Consider the following 18,270-nt stretch of genomic DNA (forward strand, 5'->3'; position numbering starts at 1 on the left):
ACAGACTCCGGGGTTACACATTGACACGTTATCATTCAGCGATGCCAATGCCAGAACACATCAAAATGTTAGTTTTCAAAACCTACAAACAATACAGACTTAAAAGTGACGTCATCATAGTGACCTCTCCAATTATCGGACACCTCCCTAATACGGACACTTCGTTCTGTCTCTTCGCTCTCCGTATTAGAGAGGTTTGACTGTATCTAACGTTGCTGAACTGATTTTTTTTTCTGTCATCATTCTCAATCTCAATAATTCCAGATTCCGCTTTCCTATGTCCCGACTTTCCCATATCATTTTGGTTTTTGGTTTTCGGTTTTCAGACTCAGTCTGAATTATCATACAATTAAAGGAAGAAATTCATAATTCAAAAAACGTAGGGAAGGGTTTTTGGGCTTTTTTTTTTGGCTTTGCAGTTTCCTGATGCCCGAACAGGTGCATGGTTCTTCTTTGTTGTTCTGGCGACCGGGCAACCCTCGAAAAATCAGCTTCCCAAACGTTTTACGGCGGTCAATTATCGTTAATAGCTGATCGTAATTATCCTTTATATTTAGACAAGTTTCAAAAGAAAACCCCTCCCCTCCCTGGGCCGTCGAATTTTTGACCAGAAGTCCCCAGACTCCTGCCAGTCATTTGTCTCTCAACATGGACTATCGAAAGTTTGTTTTGCTCTGCGCCGGGTTATTGTCGGTCGGTTTGGCTGAAAATAAGGAAACCAAAAGTCAGGATGATGACCATTATAAAGAAGGAGACTCCTACTTTTCAACACGTTACGAATCTCACCCACATACGTGTAGAAAACCTGGAAATTGCGAGGTACTGTATAACTCAGGCAGCGAGATCAAGTTATGCAAATGTTGTTATTTCAGCTGGACTTACAATGGCTTAGTTTTAACAGTAATACAAGCCCAAGTCTACTGGAATAAATGTATTTAAATTGAAGTAATGCTCCTTAATTTGAAAAATGTTTGCATTGTTTGCTGATTTGAAACTAGCCTTGTGGTCCGAAAGTCTTAGCACTTTAGGCTTATTAATAAATAAAGACAGAAGCATACATACTTCTGATTAATTTATAAGGCAAGTAATCTTAAATTAGACTTATGGTTTATGAATAAGCTGATAGACTAAAACTATGCTTATGCTTAAAATTTTGGTGAACCAACTTTAGATTCTTGGAATAATTAACAATTCTTTAATTATTCTTTATTTAGCTCATTGATATAATTAATGAAAGCTTAATGAACCAGATGGTTTTCTTGTGAGCTCCCTGGGCAGACAATTAAATATCTAGACAGACAACAGGTATAAATTAAAGAAAACACAGAAGTAGAAATTAATTAGGTGTACAAGATGTATGAACACTCATTGCAGAGGCATGGCAACCATATATGCGTGTGTGTTCCTCCTGGAAACCCCCCAAGATATATTTAGTGTTGAAAAATGTCTTTAGTATAGGTAATCACACGGTTTCGAGTTTAATTTGGAATTAATTTGTGCAAGTGAGTTTTTCAAAAAGCTGAAATTGCACAAGCCGCTTCGGTGAGTGCAATTTCAGCTTTTTGGAAAACTCACAAGTGCAAATAAATTCCAAATTGAATGAGAAAAACTATATGATTACTTATTAATAATAGAAACATGACAAAATTTGCATGGAGGAAGTGCTGAAAGATCTTTTTTGAAGCCTTTTTTCTGCATAAAATGTTCGTCATCATTTTACATGGTATCATTGGCTTAGAAAATTTCATATTGTCTTTCAGCCAATCGCAATCCAGAATTACCATGTGTAATTTGCACTGGTGGTACACTTTTTGCACTGGTGTTATACTTGAACTGCACTGCTCTCACCCAATCAGGATTGAGTAATTTTTTCATGTACATTATTAATAATGAAATAAGCTGGTTTGACAGTCTGTAGTCTCTCCTATTAAACCCAATATCAATTATCCCAAACAACAAACAAACCCAAACAACAGAAGTTAGCAAATACTCAACATTTTTCTTTTCTTGGATTTATGAAAGTGTTCCCAGGAAAACATGGGAAATGGCATTTCTGAGCCTCTTAAATTTATAAATTTCTTGGAGACATACCCCAAAACCCTGCTAACGGCTCTTGCCTTAATTACCTCTAAGGTGCATACTCCATGGAAATGTAGTGCTACATCCCAGCTTTGACTTTGATTTAGACCTCTTAAAATTATGTTAATCAACAAAATATTAAGAAATGAAACAAATATATTTAAAACACAATCATAATAATGCTATCTGCTATTTGACAATATCGTTTGTTGTAGGTGATTCGTGAAGTTAGCATTGGAGAATATTCATTGAGACACATCAATACAGAACATTTTAGTTACCAAGACATTTTTGCAGCATTTCAGCAAAATCAAACTCAATAAAGGCATTAGTTAAATTATTAGATATTAATTATACATGACTTAGTTAATTTGAACTGGAGGGGGAACATTTGGCTTTTAGTTGTTTTGTCTGGACCTAGCTGTGCTTGCAGGCCTATAATTGCCATGACCTCAAGCCAAATACATTGTTGATGTTAACCCATCCAGACCTCCTACTCCGTATAATTTTTGTGTAAGTCTTTATGTGAGTTTTGGATGTCTGACTCTTGATCTGGGCCCAGTTCTTCAAAGGCTGGATAGTGCTATCCACTGGATAAATCACTATCCAGTGGATAAGTGTTAACAAAACAGGCTATGCTGGCTGTTTTATCTGATGGATAGTGTTATCCAACCTTTGAACAATTAGGGCGTGACTTTTAAGAGATAAATTATGGATAAGAGGGCTAATAACAGAGCTATCTGCTTATTCAAACTACTGGTCAGGAGTGATTTTGATTATTCTTTTTCCTTTGACCCTAAACATTAATTTGCTGACAATAAATATATTCTTGTGACAGGATGTCAGCATTTGCTGTCTACATTACTTGATACGCTCATGCATGTTGGTTCATTATACTATAATAATAATAATAATAATTAAAGCTTTATTTAAAACTGAAAGACCGATCAGCGAAGTCCGGGAGGAAGATGCTGGTATAAACCGATGATCAGTATCTATAAATTACATGGTAAAAAACAATAATCAAACAAACAATACCAAAAATTAAAAAAAAAAAAATCTAAACACTACGTTTATGATCAGTCTTGTCTAAATCACTAAAAAATTTAAAAAGTTTAGTTTTAAAAATTTTAAGACTACTGCAGTTTCAATGTTTCTTTGGGAAGTCATTCCATTCCTTGGCAGCAGTGTACATGAATGTGGACTGGCCCATAGCAGTTTTAGTTCTAGGGAGATGAAGTTCTCTGTAATAATTAATAATTAATAATTAATACATATTCTTGTTTCATCCAGGAGGTAGATGGCAGAGCTCAGCAGCAGTGCTGGGGATATGAAGCAGGCTGTAACTCACCAGACAAGTGGTTCACAAAACCACACTGTGATGATAATGTGTTTGGGAGACATTTTAGAACGTGAGTAGAATTTTTGTCAAATTTTCGTACATGTGTGTATAATAGTAATGTTTGATCAGTATCTGTGCAAACCAAATTGTGGCTATCTGTTGTGTTTTAAGCTTGCGTGCTCAATTGCTCATCAATAAACTTTGAATGCAAGTTGCTAAGTAGACTGCTGACCTGTGGTGTTCTGAGTACATTTAAATGGGGACTTGGGTGAAGGAAGATCAGCAAGCAAAAATTGTGCTCAAAGTCCTGTACAAAATATTTGAAAGATTGGGCACTGAAGACTTCTTCAGAGAAATTGACGCTGACCTGTGTCAATATGCATATGCCTTTCGCGAGAGTGGTGTTACTTCTAGTATGAACATGAAATATTGCCTGGAGCAAGACTTTCAGAGTCTTTCAGAGCGCAAAAGTTCGCATTACGGTCTGCTAAACTTCAAATGTTTGATGACCAATCATGTGACATTTGACACCCAAATGCAATTAGAGTATGTTTCAGCATCAAGTGTCCACGCTTATATGCAAGCGATGGTATGTTAAGAAATTTCTGAAAGTATTCACAAATCTTGTAAACAATAATCTTGGAAAATCTTCTGTAATCTTCAGGTGATTTTCAACCTTTGACAAATCTTCATAAAGTTTCAGGTGATCTTTGGAAGTGTTTGGAAATCTCCTAATTACCTTTTGCTATCTTAGTTTGGAACTCAGAAGGTTTCAATCAAACTTCGATAACCTTTGAAATACCTCAGATAACCATCAGCAGTTTTCATGTGTCTTGGTACTAACTTTACAAATCTTTCTTGTAATTTGCTTTGATGAACATTACACTTGAACTGCACTGCCCTTGGCCAATCAGAATCAAGTATTTTTTCAAGTGTTTTATTAGATGGAGTTATGAGCTCAGGTTTGTCCTTCACAAGATAGCACAATAAGATTTCTTTTATTGATTACATTACTCTACAGTTCAGAGCTAAGGAAGCATTTTTCATTTACTTCAGACACTGTTATGGCAGTTGCTACATGTAGAAGTTTAACATGTTTTTTGGTTAACATTCATGGGAATAAACAAACAAACAAACAGAAGTACAGTTGTACGTTGTCTATTAATTATAAACTAGTTTTTTTGTTTTTGTTTTTGAGAACGTACTTGGTGGGCGTGGGGTGTGCTTGTTCTTAGGAATTGTAATTCCTCAGTGCACTCTTACATGGCTAATAGTGTGATTAAAAATTAATGAAAAGGATTTTATGAGACATTTCTACTACTTTTGCACATTTAGTTTTTACTTACTACATTTGAGCGTAACGCAATGATAATAGTTTGATATTTAAAAATACACAACAACAACATCGAACTTTATTTGTACTCTCTCATGCTATGATACTAATTGTACCAAAATATTGATGATAGAAATTAGAGTACTGGCTGCCTGGAATAACCATAGGGGCTAACAGAGCTAGGCAGCCAGTTGACATTAGTGTTATTCTTAAATGAAAATAAATTGCAGGTCAGCAAGGTAGCACAAATGCACACATAATAAGAAAGGAAAAGAAGAGAAAAAAGGAGAGAGAGTCTGAAAAGTCTGAAATAATTAAATTTCTATATTGGTATAAAATATTAAAATAAGGGAAGCACACAATTAATAGCTATGAAAACTAATAGCACCTAATAACATATACAATCATGTTAAGTGGACTTTCTAAAAGTTTTTACACACATGTACTTCTTATTGTTGACCAGGATTGAGGACAAAGTTTACCAGTTCTGGAAGGAAGGTGATTTTGGTTATGTGAAATCTGTTCAGGATAACCTACAATTTGTATGTAAACCTAGGGAAAATGAGGTTAGAAGCTTAAACTTTGTGAATTTAAAGGCCTTTAATTATATTCGTGTATTTTTGATAAATACTGGCTCATGTCAGAGTTAGGAAGGATCACAAGGACATTGATAGTTACTAGGTATTTTCATCATGTGATTCCTTCACATGTGGTCTGTTTGCAAAAAGATTATCGTGAATGATGAATTATTTTACTTTGACACACAATTATAATAAGTGCATGCTTGGCTTAATGGTTGATTATTTGTACTGTATTGAATATTTTAGTACAACTGCAGTACATCTGGGGAGGTCTTTATAATTGTACTTTATTTGGTGTTAGGTACTTAAAACAATGTAACAAGTATCCTATATGGTCGTGATAATAAATTTGTATAGTTATAGAATGAATATTTTCTTTGAGGACTGAAATATGGCTTAGTTAAGAAATATGCTAACTCTGAGAAAACAAGTTTAAACTCGGCCACAATGGTTGTAGTGTTTGACAATCAACTGTTAGCATAGCTAATTTTTTTAGATTAAATTAAAAAATTCTTTTGACTTTGTTTTTTTGTCTTCCATTTTGTGCCCACAACTTGTTGAAATTGTGTAACTGAACGTTGATTAACAGCATTGTAAAATATTTTATGTGTATTCACTTCTGAGCTGATGTGTTAATGAAACAAACAGTAATTAAAGAGGACATGTTTTTTTTAACTTCAATTCTTAGGTGGATAGTTCCTCACTTGTGTGCTCCGAACAGTTGACTTACTGTAAAGCTGAACACTTATACATGGATCTTAGGAACAACGAAAATCAGGATAGGTATATGTAAAGTTAACAGAGAACCTTCTTTAATGTAATGTTTCCTCTCTACTCCCTGGAGGCTATCTCTTCTGTGATGAAAAACATGGGTCAGATAACAGAAGTGCCGTGCATTCCAAATTGAAAGATATATTTGTCTGCTTTCTGGTTTGAATTAGCTACAGTGAACATGAAATTATCAGGATACATCTGTCAAAAGATCTAATGTAAGTTACTCTTAAACTCTTACATGCAAGTTGCAAGAGAATATATTTAACTTTTCATAACTTCTCAGCATAAAAATGTAAGAATGGTGAAGTTGAATTTTACATATTGAGGGCAATTTTCTCAGCAAGCCCATAATAACAACATGCAGAGCACTGTTAAGTGTTTAATATGTATTTTGATATTGATCAGTGTTATTTAACATGTTTTATAGGTCACAGTCAAATGTTTTTAAGCCTCAGAAAATTGGTGGGTTTTGTAACATAGATTCTAACACCCTCAGCGAAGATGGAAAATACAGAATGGAGCTTAGTTCATGGTAACAAAACCTCATATCATTTTAAGGTGGCTCCCTATAGTTTTACGATTGCATGCGCACATACATGTAGAATGAAAGCTCAAGTAATCTGCGTGTGCTCAGAGGAAAATGTCAGTGTTTTTCAATTTTTATGACGTCAATATGAGCACAGAAAAGCAAAACTGACAGTGAATTTTCTCACGTTTCCTTTGGTGAATTTTTTTAAAATTTGGCTCAGTTGTAACCACATACAATTCTTATAAATACCCTATTTTTGTTTAAATCTGTCAGAGCTAAACTAATACATTTAGAATAATGACAAATTATAGAATATTGGAAAAACCGTGTGAACAACCTTGACCAATTCAAAATATCAGGCAATATCATTTCCATGGCAAAGTTTAAGAAATTTTCACCAAAGGAAAGTATAAATATTAAGGAATTTAGGCCAAAATGAGGAATATATCTACCTGTCATCAGATGGGATGTTGCCATGGTAACAGCCTTGATCCAAAAATTGACAACCAAACAATAAGCGTTATTTTAACAGTACCCATACTGGTAAATCTCTACAGGGAAAACTTTAAGAGAAATTAACTAAGTTTCCTTTTCTAACTTGTGCTCTATAGGGAGGGTGTTCATAATAACTCTAGGGAGCCACCATAAATTTAACATTATCAAGCATAAGATGCAGTGTGTGATCACATTACCAAACATTAGGAAGAGAGTCAAAAAGAAGAAAAGAGTAATTTTGACCCCAGCTGTGATGAAACAATTAAGAGGGCTGTTACGATTAATCATTTTTATATTATTAATTTAAGAATAATCAATTATTTAGCACTTGATAACTTTGAGAACGATTAGAAAACAGTCCTAAGAAAATATGCACACTGGTTGGTTTAAAATTGTATTGCTATAACTCGATAGAAACACAGAACTAGCATCAGCTGTGGACGTAATGATGGTACAAGCAAAGAGAATTTACATTTTGATGATCAAAGTTAACAAGTTGTTTTCCTTTTTTCGTTGTGGTGTTTTCTAAAAGAAATAGAAAACATGTTCTCCATGTTTCTATCGAGTTAGAGAAACACTTGTGAAAGTTTGGGAGAACTCGAAAAAGCTGTGGAAACAAACTTCCACTTGTGTTTCTATAACTCGATAGAAACACGGTCCATGTTTTCTATTTTTTAAGTGTTAATTAAGGGGGAAAGAACTCTGGCTGGGGATAATTGTAAGAGTCCCACCAAAAATTTACAAAAGTCTACTGGTGTGTGACATGGGAACCTTGTACTTTAGTAACAAAGACCAACTAACATTTATTCACAAGTGATTTTCTGCATTGGACATCCACATGATGATTATCAATAATATTGAGTATTATTTGACTGATCTTTTATCTCCGTATTTAAGTTATAGACATTGAAATTTTGTTGTTGGTGTTATCTATTTCTTGGAATTTAGGGCAGCTTAAATAAGAGTTTTTGTACAAGGTATGCACAATAGTTCATGGTTGAAATTATATTTCTTTCATTAAAAGCATCAAAACAGTTTAAGTAGTTGTCTGAAAAATCAATCTGAGAAAAGATACGTAGAATATGATTTGAAATACTAGATCACATTCTCGTTCTGAAACTCTACAATTAAATAGAGGCTAATGTATATTTTTGCAGGTTAAATGAACTGGAGGACTTCTCCTCATTGCCTTTTAAACCAAACCAGGAGAAGCACTGTGATGTCACAGTGGAAAAACCAACATTCTTTATGAAACTGGATGCAGGTTTGTTTCACTTAACTGTGGTGCTGCAATTTGTAATTTACACCATGGGGAGAGCTGTAAATTCTGATTGATTATCAATGAGCAACCCTGTTCTTTTAATATTGGAGTCTTCCTAGAGTTTATGCACAGACCAAGCACGGTAATGTCTACACTGCGTTGACCTTGTGTCAGTCTTGCGTAGTATTAGTCCTCACACTCAGTTAGCAATTCTTAGTAATAAAAGTGCTTCACAAGTCATGATTACGATCATGATGTGTCAGACTAAAATTCAGTGATAATCCTTTTTGCCCCTCATTTTTGTTTATGATTCCTATAAATCTTATGATGTAAATTTTTAGGTGGATTTGGACTCAACTTCCATGCACTCCAAACACCCACATTATTATGAGCTTCTCAATACAATTTTGTCACTTAGAGATCCTAAGATTTTTCTCAAGTGTTTCTTGAGATTTTTGTGCATGGAAATTTGGCTTATGACTGGTACAAATATGGAATTGGGAGTGAATAGTCAGGTTTGAGTGGGTGGGTCATTGTGTTGTATCCTTTGGTAAGACACCAACTCAAACAGTGCCTCTCTCCACCTTTAGGACTCTCAAAACCTTTCAAACATAAAATAGTATGTAAATCAATGAAAACCCTTCACAAATTATGTTTACGGAAATTAAACATTGGTCTGAACTAGGGAACTAATTGCAACCCAGGTCTGAAACAGGGCTTTGATTTAAGGGTCAGGTCATAAACAGGGTTTTGAATTTTTGGTCAGGTCATAAATAGGGTAGGGAGTATTGCATATTTTGGTCATAAATAGGGTAAGGGTTTTGAAAAGTGGGCTGCACACCCTCACCCAATTTTTCTGGGAGTACCCCCGGGGTAAAATATTGACCCCGTGTGTACATTAAAATATTACAAGTGCAAGCTATTTGTAAATAAAGATAATGAAAAGTGCCTTAGTTTATGTACATGTATGTATTTATACTTTTGATGACTTCCAGATAAAAAAAGAAGAAACTTGAGAATATTCAGTGTACAAATAGGGTTATTACGAAATGTTTATGAAGTTACTAATTAAGTTATTGATTGCACCTAACTGTGTGGTGGTCCAATGTACTTACCACATGTATACTTATTGCAGTTGTAAATATGTACCATCATTTCTGCGATTTCTTCAATCTGTATGTCACACAACATGTGAATGGATCCTTTGATACTGATGTAAATATTGTATTGTGGGAAGAGGTTTGTGCATTTAACTTCTTAATAAATGATTTTGTTTTAAGTAGTAAGTAAAATATTTTATTTCTAACTGCTACAGGGCTACAGGGAGTCTACACACATTTTTTATAGTTTGCACATATTTTTTTTATAACTAAAGAGAAGTCGGTGTAAGTGATGTCTTTAGCTTTTTTACAACTTATCTCATGTAAATAAAAACAAATTTGAGCATTCCCACAGGTAGCAAAGGTTAATCTAGGAGGGTCATGGCTTACCAAATTAAAGTATGAGAGACACGTTTTTAACTTTGCTACATATAGTTACTTAATAGCTACTATACATGTATATGAATGAAAGACAGAGTCGAGGGAGAGAGTTGTCAAGATTTCAACTTTTTTTATGATTTCTGGAGGATCAATATTATAAGTTGGAGTCTTCTAAATTTATTACTACTACTACTACTACTACTATTATTATTATTATTATTATTATTATTATTATTATTTTCACTTTTGGTCTAATTTGAGTGAATAAATTAACTTTAGCTGATCGGCTAGAAATTTTTATACTTCTTTCTACATTTGCTTCATTTGCTTTGCATTTGTTTGTTTTTTTGGGTTTGGTGTATTTTAGCATGCAAGAAGAAGTTTAGGGAATTTTGGAGCAACGTGGAAAGCATTTACATCCAACCCAGTGCTTTATCTTGGCAAAGAATATAAACACAAGCAGGTAATTTGAAGTGTGTAAACTATTACAAATTCTGTCATTCCTGACATTGCCAACAGAATTATTTGTTACCACTTTGATTGTTTGTTTTGTAGGTGTGTTTTAAAGAGGCAATCTTTGCCCTTCTCCCTAGAATGGTGTTTGGTTTGTACTATAACACACCTTTGGTGAGTTCAGGCTTGTTTTTGTTGTAGAATTTACTTTTTCTGTGACACTGCATGGGCCTTGAAGTCTGCAGAGGTATAGTAACTAGAATATTTGGCAACTTCGATGATTTGGCTTGGAAGTAACTGTGATTGGTTTGCCCTCATAATTTATGATACATGAATATAGACACCATGCATGAAAAATTGTTCTAACCAATAATTTTTCCTCAGAATTAGTAGAAATCTTTAAATATGCAATATTTCAGCCCCAAAAAGTTATGAAAGGGTGTTGATTTCAGTCATTTTTTATAAAGGCGTTTTTTTTCAAACTCATCATATCCTAACAGAAGAAAATTCAGAATGACAAGTTCTTGTGAAAGTGGCAACGCTGATACAGAGTTGCCAAGGGTGTATAATGTGGCTTTGTAAACTCCCTACACTGTATGTAGTAATTTTCAGTACTGTGTACACGTGCATGTTTCCTTACCAGACTCCAGGTTGTTCTAAAAGTGGTCTTTTCAAGGCATTCTCAGAGTATGTGATGGGCAGACTTGGCATTATTCAGGAAAAAAAGTTGCAGGTATTGAGCAGGACTTTCTTTGTACAGTGGATATCTGGTGACAGTCCACTGCAGAAAATCCCAGGGTTTAAATAAATTGCAATCTAGCATGATATTAAAGACTACAACTACAGTATTAGCTAAATAATTCTAACTTGACTATATTGTTTATTTTGTTATTACTAGCTCTTATCAAGTGAGCAGGAGGCCTGTATGGGAGAATCTTTACCGAGGTCGTGAGTACAGACCAAGGTCAAGATTCTCCCATACAGACCGACTAAGCTTGGTTAATAAGATATTCATTATATGGCAAACAAGAACAGTTTAATTCATTTAATGTAACTGGTTTGTACTAGCTGACATTTTGCTTGTGAATGGCAATGAGCCAAACTTAATTCTGTTAAAGTTTGCTTGTCCTCTTTAATATCTTTCTCATCAAGCTTTTTGACACTTCCATAAATAAATATTTTTTGAAGAAAACAGTCAATATTTTTGCATTTTAGTTCCTTTTTCATCGCAAAATGTTACTAGTCTAGATGCCGGTTTAGATGGGAAAATCTAGACTGCTTTCAATATCGACTTCATCCAATCAAATTCGTGGATTCGGTAGTTCCCAATCCTTGTGAGACACAGCCATATAATAAAGTATAAAATTGTGCTTCTGCTCCTTTTTATGGTTGAACCCTGACATAGTTAGTGTTTATAATAGATGTACCTCAACACACATCAGCTGGCAACCATACATTCAACTTGTTAGGGTGCAGTATTAGACATTCCATACCATAAACAGTAGGATTACATGTACATGTAGTTCCAGTGGTGTGGGCCTTGAGTAGAGTGTAGACCTTGTGAAAGTGTATAGTTATCATAAATTCCATTTCTTAGAACAGCAGTGAGCCGATCCGTGTAACACTACTATCTAGAGGGACAAAGTTTAGGAAAATATTGAATGAGGAAGAGGTGAGAGTAATTTTAGAACTGTTTGTGGTGAGTTGTGTTGGCTTTAAAAGTTCGCTTTGCAGTCTTATCGTTATTAAGTAGAAGAATAAGGTGGCTTACACTGCAGGATAAGAATATGTCATCTTGAACTTTCCAGGTGCACGTGACCCAGTCATCATATCAAATTTTGTCCATGTGTTAACAAGAGCGACCCTCACAGTATTCAAGAATCTTTGAAAACCCAAGTTATTTCTTTCACTTAAAGTTGATAACAAACTGAACAATGAATTTTGTTTCTTTCCATGTTCCGGAAACTCAACTCACTGTTTCTCTTAAGGTTGAGCATATCAATTTTAATAATTGGGTGTGGATCTCAAGAAAAAAATATCTTCTTAATGTTTTGCTTTCTATCTTGAATAAACAGCTCAATTGTACAATGTGCATGTACCAGTTAATCCTAAATATATGGTTCATCATATCAGTGACTTATCTTGGGAAGGCGGAGTGCAAAGAATGCAAGACCCTTCATTTTGTAGAGTTTTTTGTTGAAAGAAATTTTGTTGTTCTCCTGGTAGATCAAAGTAGCACGTTTTATAAACACACATAATAAGGAGCATTTTGGTCAGTAAATGATGTTATTTATCTTTATTGTTGACAGATTATTCATGCCTTGGAAACATACCCTGGAGTGAAGTTGAATGTGTCACAATATTCTTGGTACTGCTTAAGCTTCTCTCATTGTTTTTGCCATATTCCATTTGTGCCTTTGTAAAACCGTTCGCCAAAACTTAGTTTAGACACTCGGTAGATCAGAGGAGCCAGGAGGCTCACCAGTGTTACCTCAAGAATTTTAAAAGCTATAACAGAGGTATTGTTATCCTTGTTACCGCTTAGAGAGAATGCTAGGACATTGTACACCTAAGGAAACCACTCCACCCCAAAACTTAAACAGGAATGTTATGACAACCACGAACGATGTGTGAACAAGTTTTTCATCAATGTAATGACTGATGTTATTCAAAAATGGAAACTTTTCACTTTGGTAAATAAGAACGCCATTTGTCGGTATTTCAGTCTAGAAAATCTGTTACTTGAGAATTTCAGTGATTCTGAAAACATTCTCACTACTCCAACGTTGTTAGCAAGTTAGACAAGTAAATAATCGGCTGTGAGTACGCTTTTGTACTCTGATAACAATATTAAATGACGTTATTGGTTATACCATAGTTAATGGACTATGGTTATACACGGGTTATATTAGGGTGTACTCCCCCATGTTTGATTAATGAAGGCGTATTTAAGGGGAGCGCCTCCACCTTGCTCCACTGAGAAACGCGTTTTACATCGTTTAATTATCGCATCTTCTCATGAGAGTACTCTTCAATACCTTTCGTGAAGTAGGCTTCATACACCATCAGAGGTGTGGCGGTTTAATGCTTAGGGGGCTGAACTCAGAATTAAGTTATCCTTGCTCGAACCCTGGTTGGGTTCAATTTTTTTGTGTGTTTGGGCAAGACACTTAACTGTCACAGTGCCTCTCACCATCCAGAAGAAAAAAGAACTGGGTACCGGCGAATACTCGTAGTCATTTTATGCTATTGTACCAACCTGATGGGCAAAATTAGCCTACTTTTAACAGACAGTACTGCTTTCAGCTTTATTCCATGTAAAATCATAGTTAAATGATCTTAAGGTTTGAAAGGTGTGACTTATGCCGACAACTGTTTCTCTTAATTTGGAATTTTCTGTTCTTCGTTCTCAGGGACATGCCTTTTCTTGAACAGCTCAAAGTGAGTTATTGTAAATTTTTTTTACAGATCTTGTTTATTGTTTGCAAGTATAGGGTTCGTAATTTGAGAGACGCTTACCATGTATCATGTTCTTCTTCTCCAGAGAAGTCACAACACAGACATATTTATAGGAATCCATGGAGCCGGGCTCTCTCATGCTCTCTTTCTACCAGACTGGGCAAATCTGTTTGAGTTGTAAGTAACATTAATTTTGTTACGACAGAACCGTTTACTTTATTTACATTCTGACGCCTGATGAAGACTAGCAGTGAGCAGTCGAAACATGGCATTCGACATTTCAGGGCCGGGTTGTCCAAAGTCCGATTATACTAACTCAGGCTTATTAGCGAATTTTGATTTCAGTTTTGTAACTTTTCGGCGAGGTTTTCTGTAAATTATATTGTTTGTAATTTTTCAAGGTAGAAACATCAACTCGGAAAAAAATTCCGAGTTGATGTTTCTACCTTGAAAAATTTCGTATAATACTTATATTGTTTGTCCCTCGGTTTTGAGTTTGAATAGTCTCACACTATACAAAACGTAAGAAGCGAAAACCATTTTTGTACAAGAAAAATCAAAACGTTGGTTATTCGAACAACCCGGCCCAGCTGACTACGTCGCATCACGACATCTACAAGGGGTAAGACTTTGTTATTACTACAGCACGGTTCGTACGGGTTACGGAAAACCTGGAAAGTTATGGAATTTTATGATACCATTTTCGAGGCCTAGAAAGTCATGAAATTGAAGTGTGGGTTATGGAAAGTCTTGGAAAAGCAATATACTTTCTGAGAGCAAAAAGGCAAAGAGATCAAAATTTGAAAAAATAACGGTCGAGTCAGAAAACCGGTCTTAATTCCAGTAAATAAACACTAGCACGCATTCTATGGGTCATAATGTGAGGAAATAACTTAAATAATAGATTGATTTGACGATACTTTGAGAACAACTGCTTAACATAGGTCATGAAAAACTCAGAAGGTCATGGAAAAGGACATGGAAAGTCATGGAATTTTAACAGCTCAAAAGTGTACGAACCTTGATTACAACCATCAAGAACAATCTTTTTCACGATGATACAACACTTGTTTAACGTTTTACTTTTGTAGTTAAGGGTCATTATTTAACTCTTCGAAAAATTTGTTGATAATTTTCGTGCATCGTCCTTGAAATCTTTTTTAAATTTGTAAATTCGTTCACGTTGTGTATTCTCATTCATTTTCTTGTGTGACTTACTATATCTAGATACAACTGCGGTGACATGAATTGTTATCGGGATTTAGCAAGACTAAGGTATAGAGAGTTACTGTTAGTTCGCAGATATTGTTATTATTTTTCTCGTTGAAACTTCTCTTACTGTATCTGAATTTTGATCGTATCCAGTAACAGCTAAAAGAAGGAAAGAACACTTCAGTTTCTTTCGAATGAGTGAGACGATCCTGGTCTGTGGCTTATGTTCTCTCTACGCCATCCGAGGAGCAGAATAACTTAATATATAACTGTAATTTAGACTTTTATACTTTTTTTCAACATTCTCATTTATACTTTATCTTAGTGGCGTTCTTACAAACTAGAGAGTACATTTCAGACAGTTTGCATGTTTTTTCAGAGGCTTTGGTCAGTACCGTCAGGTCGAGAGCGCTGACCACTGTGGAAATAAAGGGTGCGTTCCTTTGGGGTGATCTGGATCAGGATAAGTCATCCAAGATCACTCGGATCATGGTGCATAAAAGGAACCGATGAATCCACTCTGGTCACGGATTCATCGGTTCCTTTGATGAACCATGATCCGAGTGATCTTGGATCCGCACTGATCCTGATCCAGATCACCTCAAAGGAACGCACCCAAATTGATTGTCTTGGATTGGCTGGTGTCTTGTGATCTTTCAGTGTGTAGATATGGGTGATATTGAACCACAAGGAACAGATACGTAACAACTGAGCTTGCATTTCTTTTAATTTACGTTTCAGGGGAGTATCTTACATAACGTGGGAAGACAATGATAAAATTGTTGAACATACTGAGGTAGGACACTACACGACTGTAGTAACCTTCTACTGAGTAGACTGGGTAGACCCTGAGTAATATCTTTCCTTTTATTCCTTAAGAAATGTATGAAGGGTACAGTCCCCAATTCTTTCTCGTTTTTCCTTTTATTGAAATACTCATTCTTTTTTTAATTTTATTGAAAACCGCTTTTTGATACTAACGTTGAGGTTCACACTAACCAGTCATACTAATATACTGAGAAGTGTGTCGAGGACAAAAGTGGACCTCAGATCTGAGGGCTAATTCCGTTTTAGTTGGCGGAGGGGCTGGGGGTCTTTTTTCAGATGTTCTTGACGTCGACGGCATCTTACGCCAACATTTGTAAGTTTTCTTTGTCATAACAATTAATGTCTGTAGTGTTTACTCCTTCGGGAAGCCCACTCAAGACTAGTTCTGTAGCGCCATGCGTAAGTTTGTTTTGAACTGTAATTGTGACGAAAATAATGGATTTTGTGGAAGGTGAAACTATGTAGCATAAGATCTAGTGCTCAAATGATACCTGGAAATTTTCACTCCTTCCGCTGTAGCTGGAATTGTAACAATTATCTCAAGGTGTAAATTGTGTATAAATGAGCTAATTTGTTTTCTTTCCATTTAAAATCCATCTATTTTCCTAGGAGCTCCATCCACAATACAAAGATCATCCCAAGTTTAGGAACTACGCTTTTGATGTGCGTGAATTTATGAGGCTAGTGGAGAAGGCGGTGATTAAAGTTAGGCAGTCTATCGATGATTACAAAAAACATCATAGCAGCTGACACAAAGTAATTTAGCCGAGTTTGATGACGTTAAAGGATGTCTAGAAGTGTTGGTTCAACTGGGAGCAAGCTATGTGGAGTCCAGCCTCACAAGCCTTACCAGCTCAAACGATCTTACCCACACAGAGAGAGTATTCAAGAGTGACAGGACGTGAATATGTCACGTGAGAGGACCTATAGAGGTTTACAAAGGATCAGTTCTAGAGACTACAGCCACAAATACTATGACTGAAAGTACAGATCGGACGATAGTCCAGAGACAAATGACGCGTCAGGCTACAGTTGTGCCAGTTTCACCCGAAAGACCGAATCTCTAGCGAAGCTAATCAGTGAACTTCAAGGGCGGGGGAATGCTTCCTCCGGCAATAACGATCATACAAAAAGAAATACTGTTTTAAGCCGTGAAACAACATTAACAATTAGCCCTATATAGTCAAACCTACGGTTGGAACTCTCTTTTGGATACCTTTTTGTTCCGGACAGTTTCCCTGGTCGCGACGAAATGCCCATCCCCTGTCTAATACGGAAAACAGACACTAAATCTCGGCCCCAAATAATATTCATAAACGTTACCTATATCGTGAACGATTTGCATTGCACCTTAAAGACGTGCTTGGGTCAGTTTTGACTCCTGGGGAAGAAGACTTTGAACCACAAGTGGAGCCTAATAATACCGATACATCTCTAACAGAGGAATCGTTTGTAATATTTGTCCCACTAGCGTAAGCGATTTATTTTCTGACCGAGCTAGAGAAATGCCAGTTCTAGATATTAAAATGATATAGCACAGTTAAACCGTCCATTTTCGTATTCTCGGTATTGGACTGGAACTAGCTTGTAATGGAGGTTCATGCGGGGGAATATCATTAAAAAGAGATTAATGTCAGTTGCATTTGAAAAGACTCCCTGCATTAGCCTCAGTTACAAGCTAGTTCCAGTCCGATACCGAGAATACGAAAACGGTTTGATTTTGCGGCAGATATATTAAAGACTGTTTGCGTGTTCAGTTTCTTGATAGTATCTGATCGTGTGGTACCTGTTCTACAGATTAAATTGTTGCTTTTGTATAGAATCATGACTTTACACAGTTTTCATTGAACTTTGAACTCTATAAGCCAAATAGGAGTTTCAAGAATTAGTGCAATGTACATGTGTTTTTATCCCTTATTTGTTCTCTTCTTTTGTTTTCTTTTTTAAATTACAAAAGAAGAGAATAAATTAGGGATAAAAATGTTTGCCTAATGCACTAACTCTTGAAACTCCAATATGGCGTATTGCTCACTTTCATCACTTTGAAGACCCCAAAATAGCTTTTGGCATAGTTCAGAGCAAAAAAGTTGTGTATGTAGAGAGGTAAAAATCTTTTAAACCTAGCCACGCTTTCACTATTAGAAATGTCGAGCATTTCTTAAAAGGTTGTACAGAATAGCGGGTTTCCATTTCGTGTCGCTTGTTTTCTCCCAAGGGTCCTGTAAAGGTCCTCATGGAGGAGAAAAGGCTGGTTTTGTTTGTAGTAATCTTTTCATAGGACATGATGACGTGACTGGACCAAATGTTACTTAGTGGCTCTAAGTATATTAGAAGCATACATTTGATAAGTCTTTGAAGTTCTTTTGATGAGAGATGATCGTTTAAATAAAGACAACTATTTAATTTCGCTGTACATTTACTAGTCCGTGTTTTACTAGTCCAG

The 18,270-nt window shown here is 35.6% G+C and overlaps 1 protein-coding gene across 2 annotated transcripts; it reads left to right on the forward strand.

The window, feature by feature from the left end:
• Window positions 1-587: 587 nt before the first annotated feature.
• LOC145486669 (EGF domain-specific O-linked N-acetylglucosamine transferase-like) lies at window positions 588-18,231 on the forward strand. 2 transcript variants are annotated; one of them, XM_081465380.1, is made up of 17 exons: window positions 588-819; window positions 3,373-3,491; window positions 5,218-5,320; window positions 6,024-6,118; window positions 6,537-6,641; window positions 8,291-8,397; window positions 9,530-9,633; window positions 10,243-10,338; window positions 10,431-10,502; window positions 10,972-11,061; window positions 11,926-12,000; window positions 12,638-12,696; window positions 13,742-13,769; window positions 13,873-13,964; window positions 15,015-15,062; window positions 15,741-15,795; window positions 16,437-18,231. In XM_081465380.1, exons 1-17 carry the CDS (start codon window positions 649-651, stop codon window positions 16,575-16,577), a joined length of 1,560 nt encoding a protein of 519 aa, XP_081321506.1. In that variant the 5' UTR covers window positions 588-648; the 3' UTR covers window positions 16,578-18,231. The 2 variants fall into 2 exon arrangements, with proteins under 2 accessions (XP_081321506.1, XP_081321515.1); XM_081465389.1 differs by having other exon boundaries at window positions 731-819; window positions 5,218-5,252.
• The last annotated feature ends 39 nt before the right edge of the window (window positions 18,232-18,270 follow it).

Source organism: Orbicella franksi, chromosome 1, assembly GCF_964199315.1.
Source record: "Orbicella franksi chromosome 1, jaOrbFran1.1, whole genome shotgun sequence".
Lineage (NCBI taxonomy): Eukaryota > Metazoa > Cnidaria > Anthozoa > Scleractinia > Merulinidae > Orbicella > Orbicella franksi.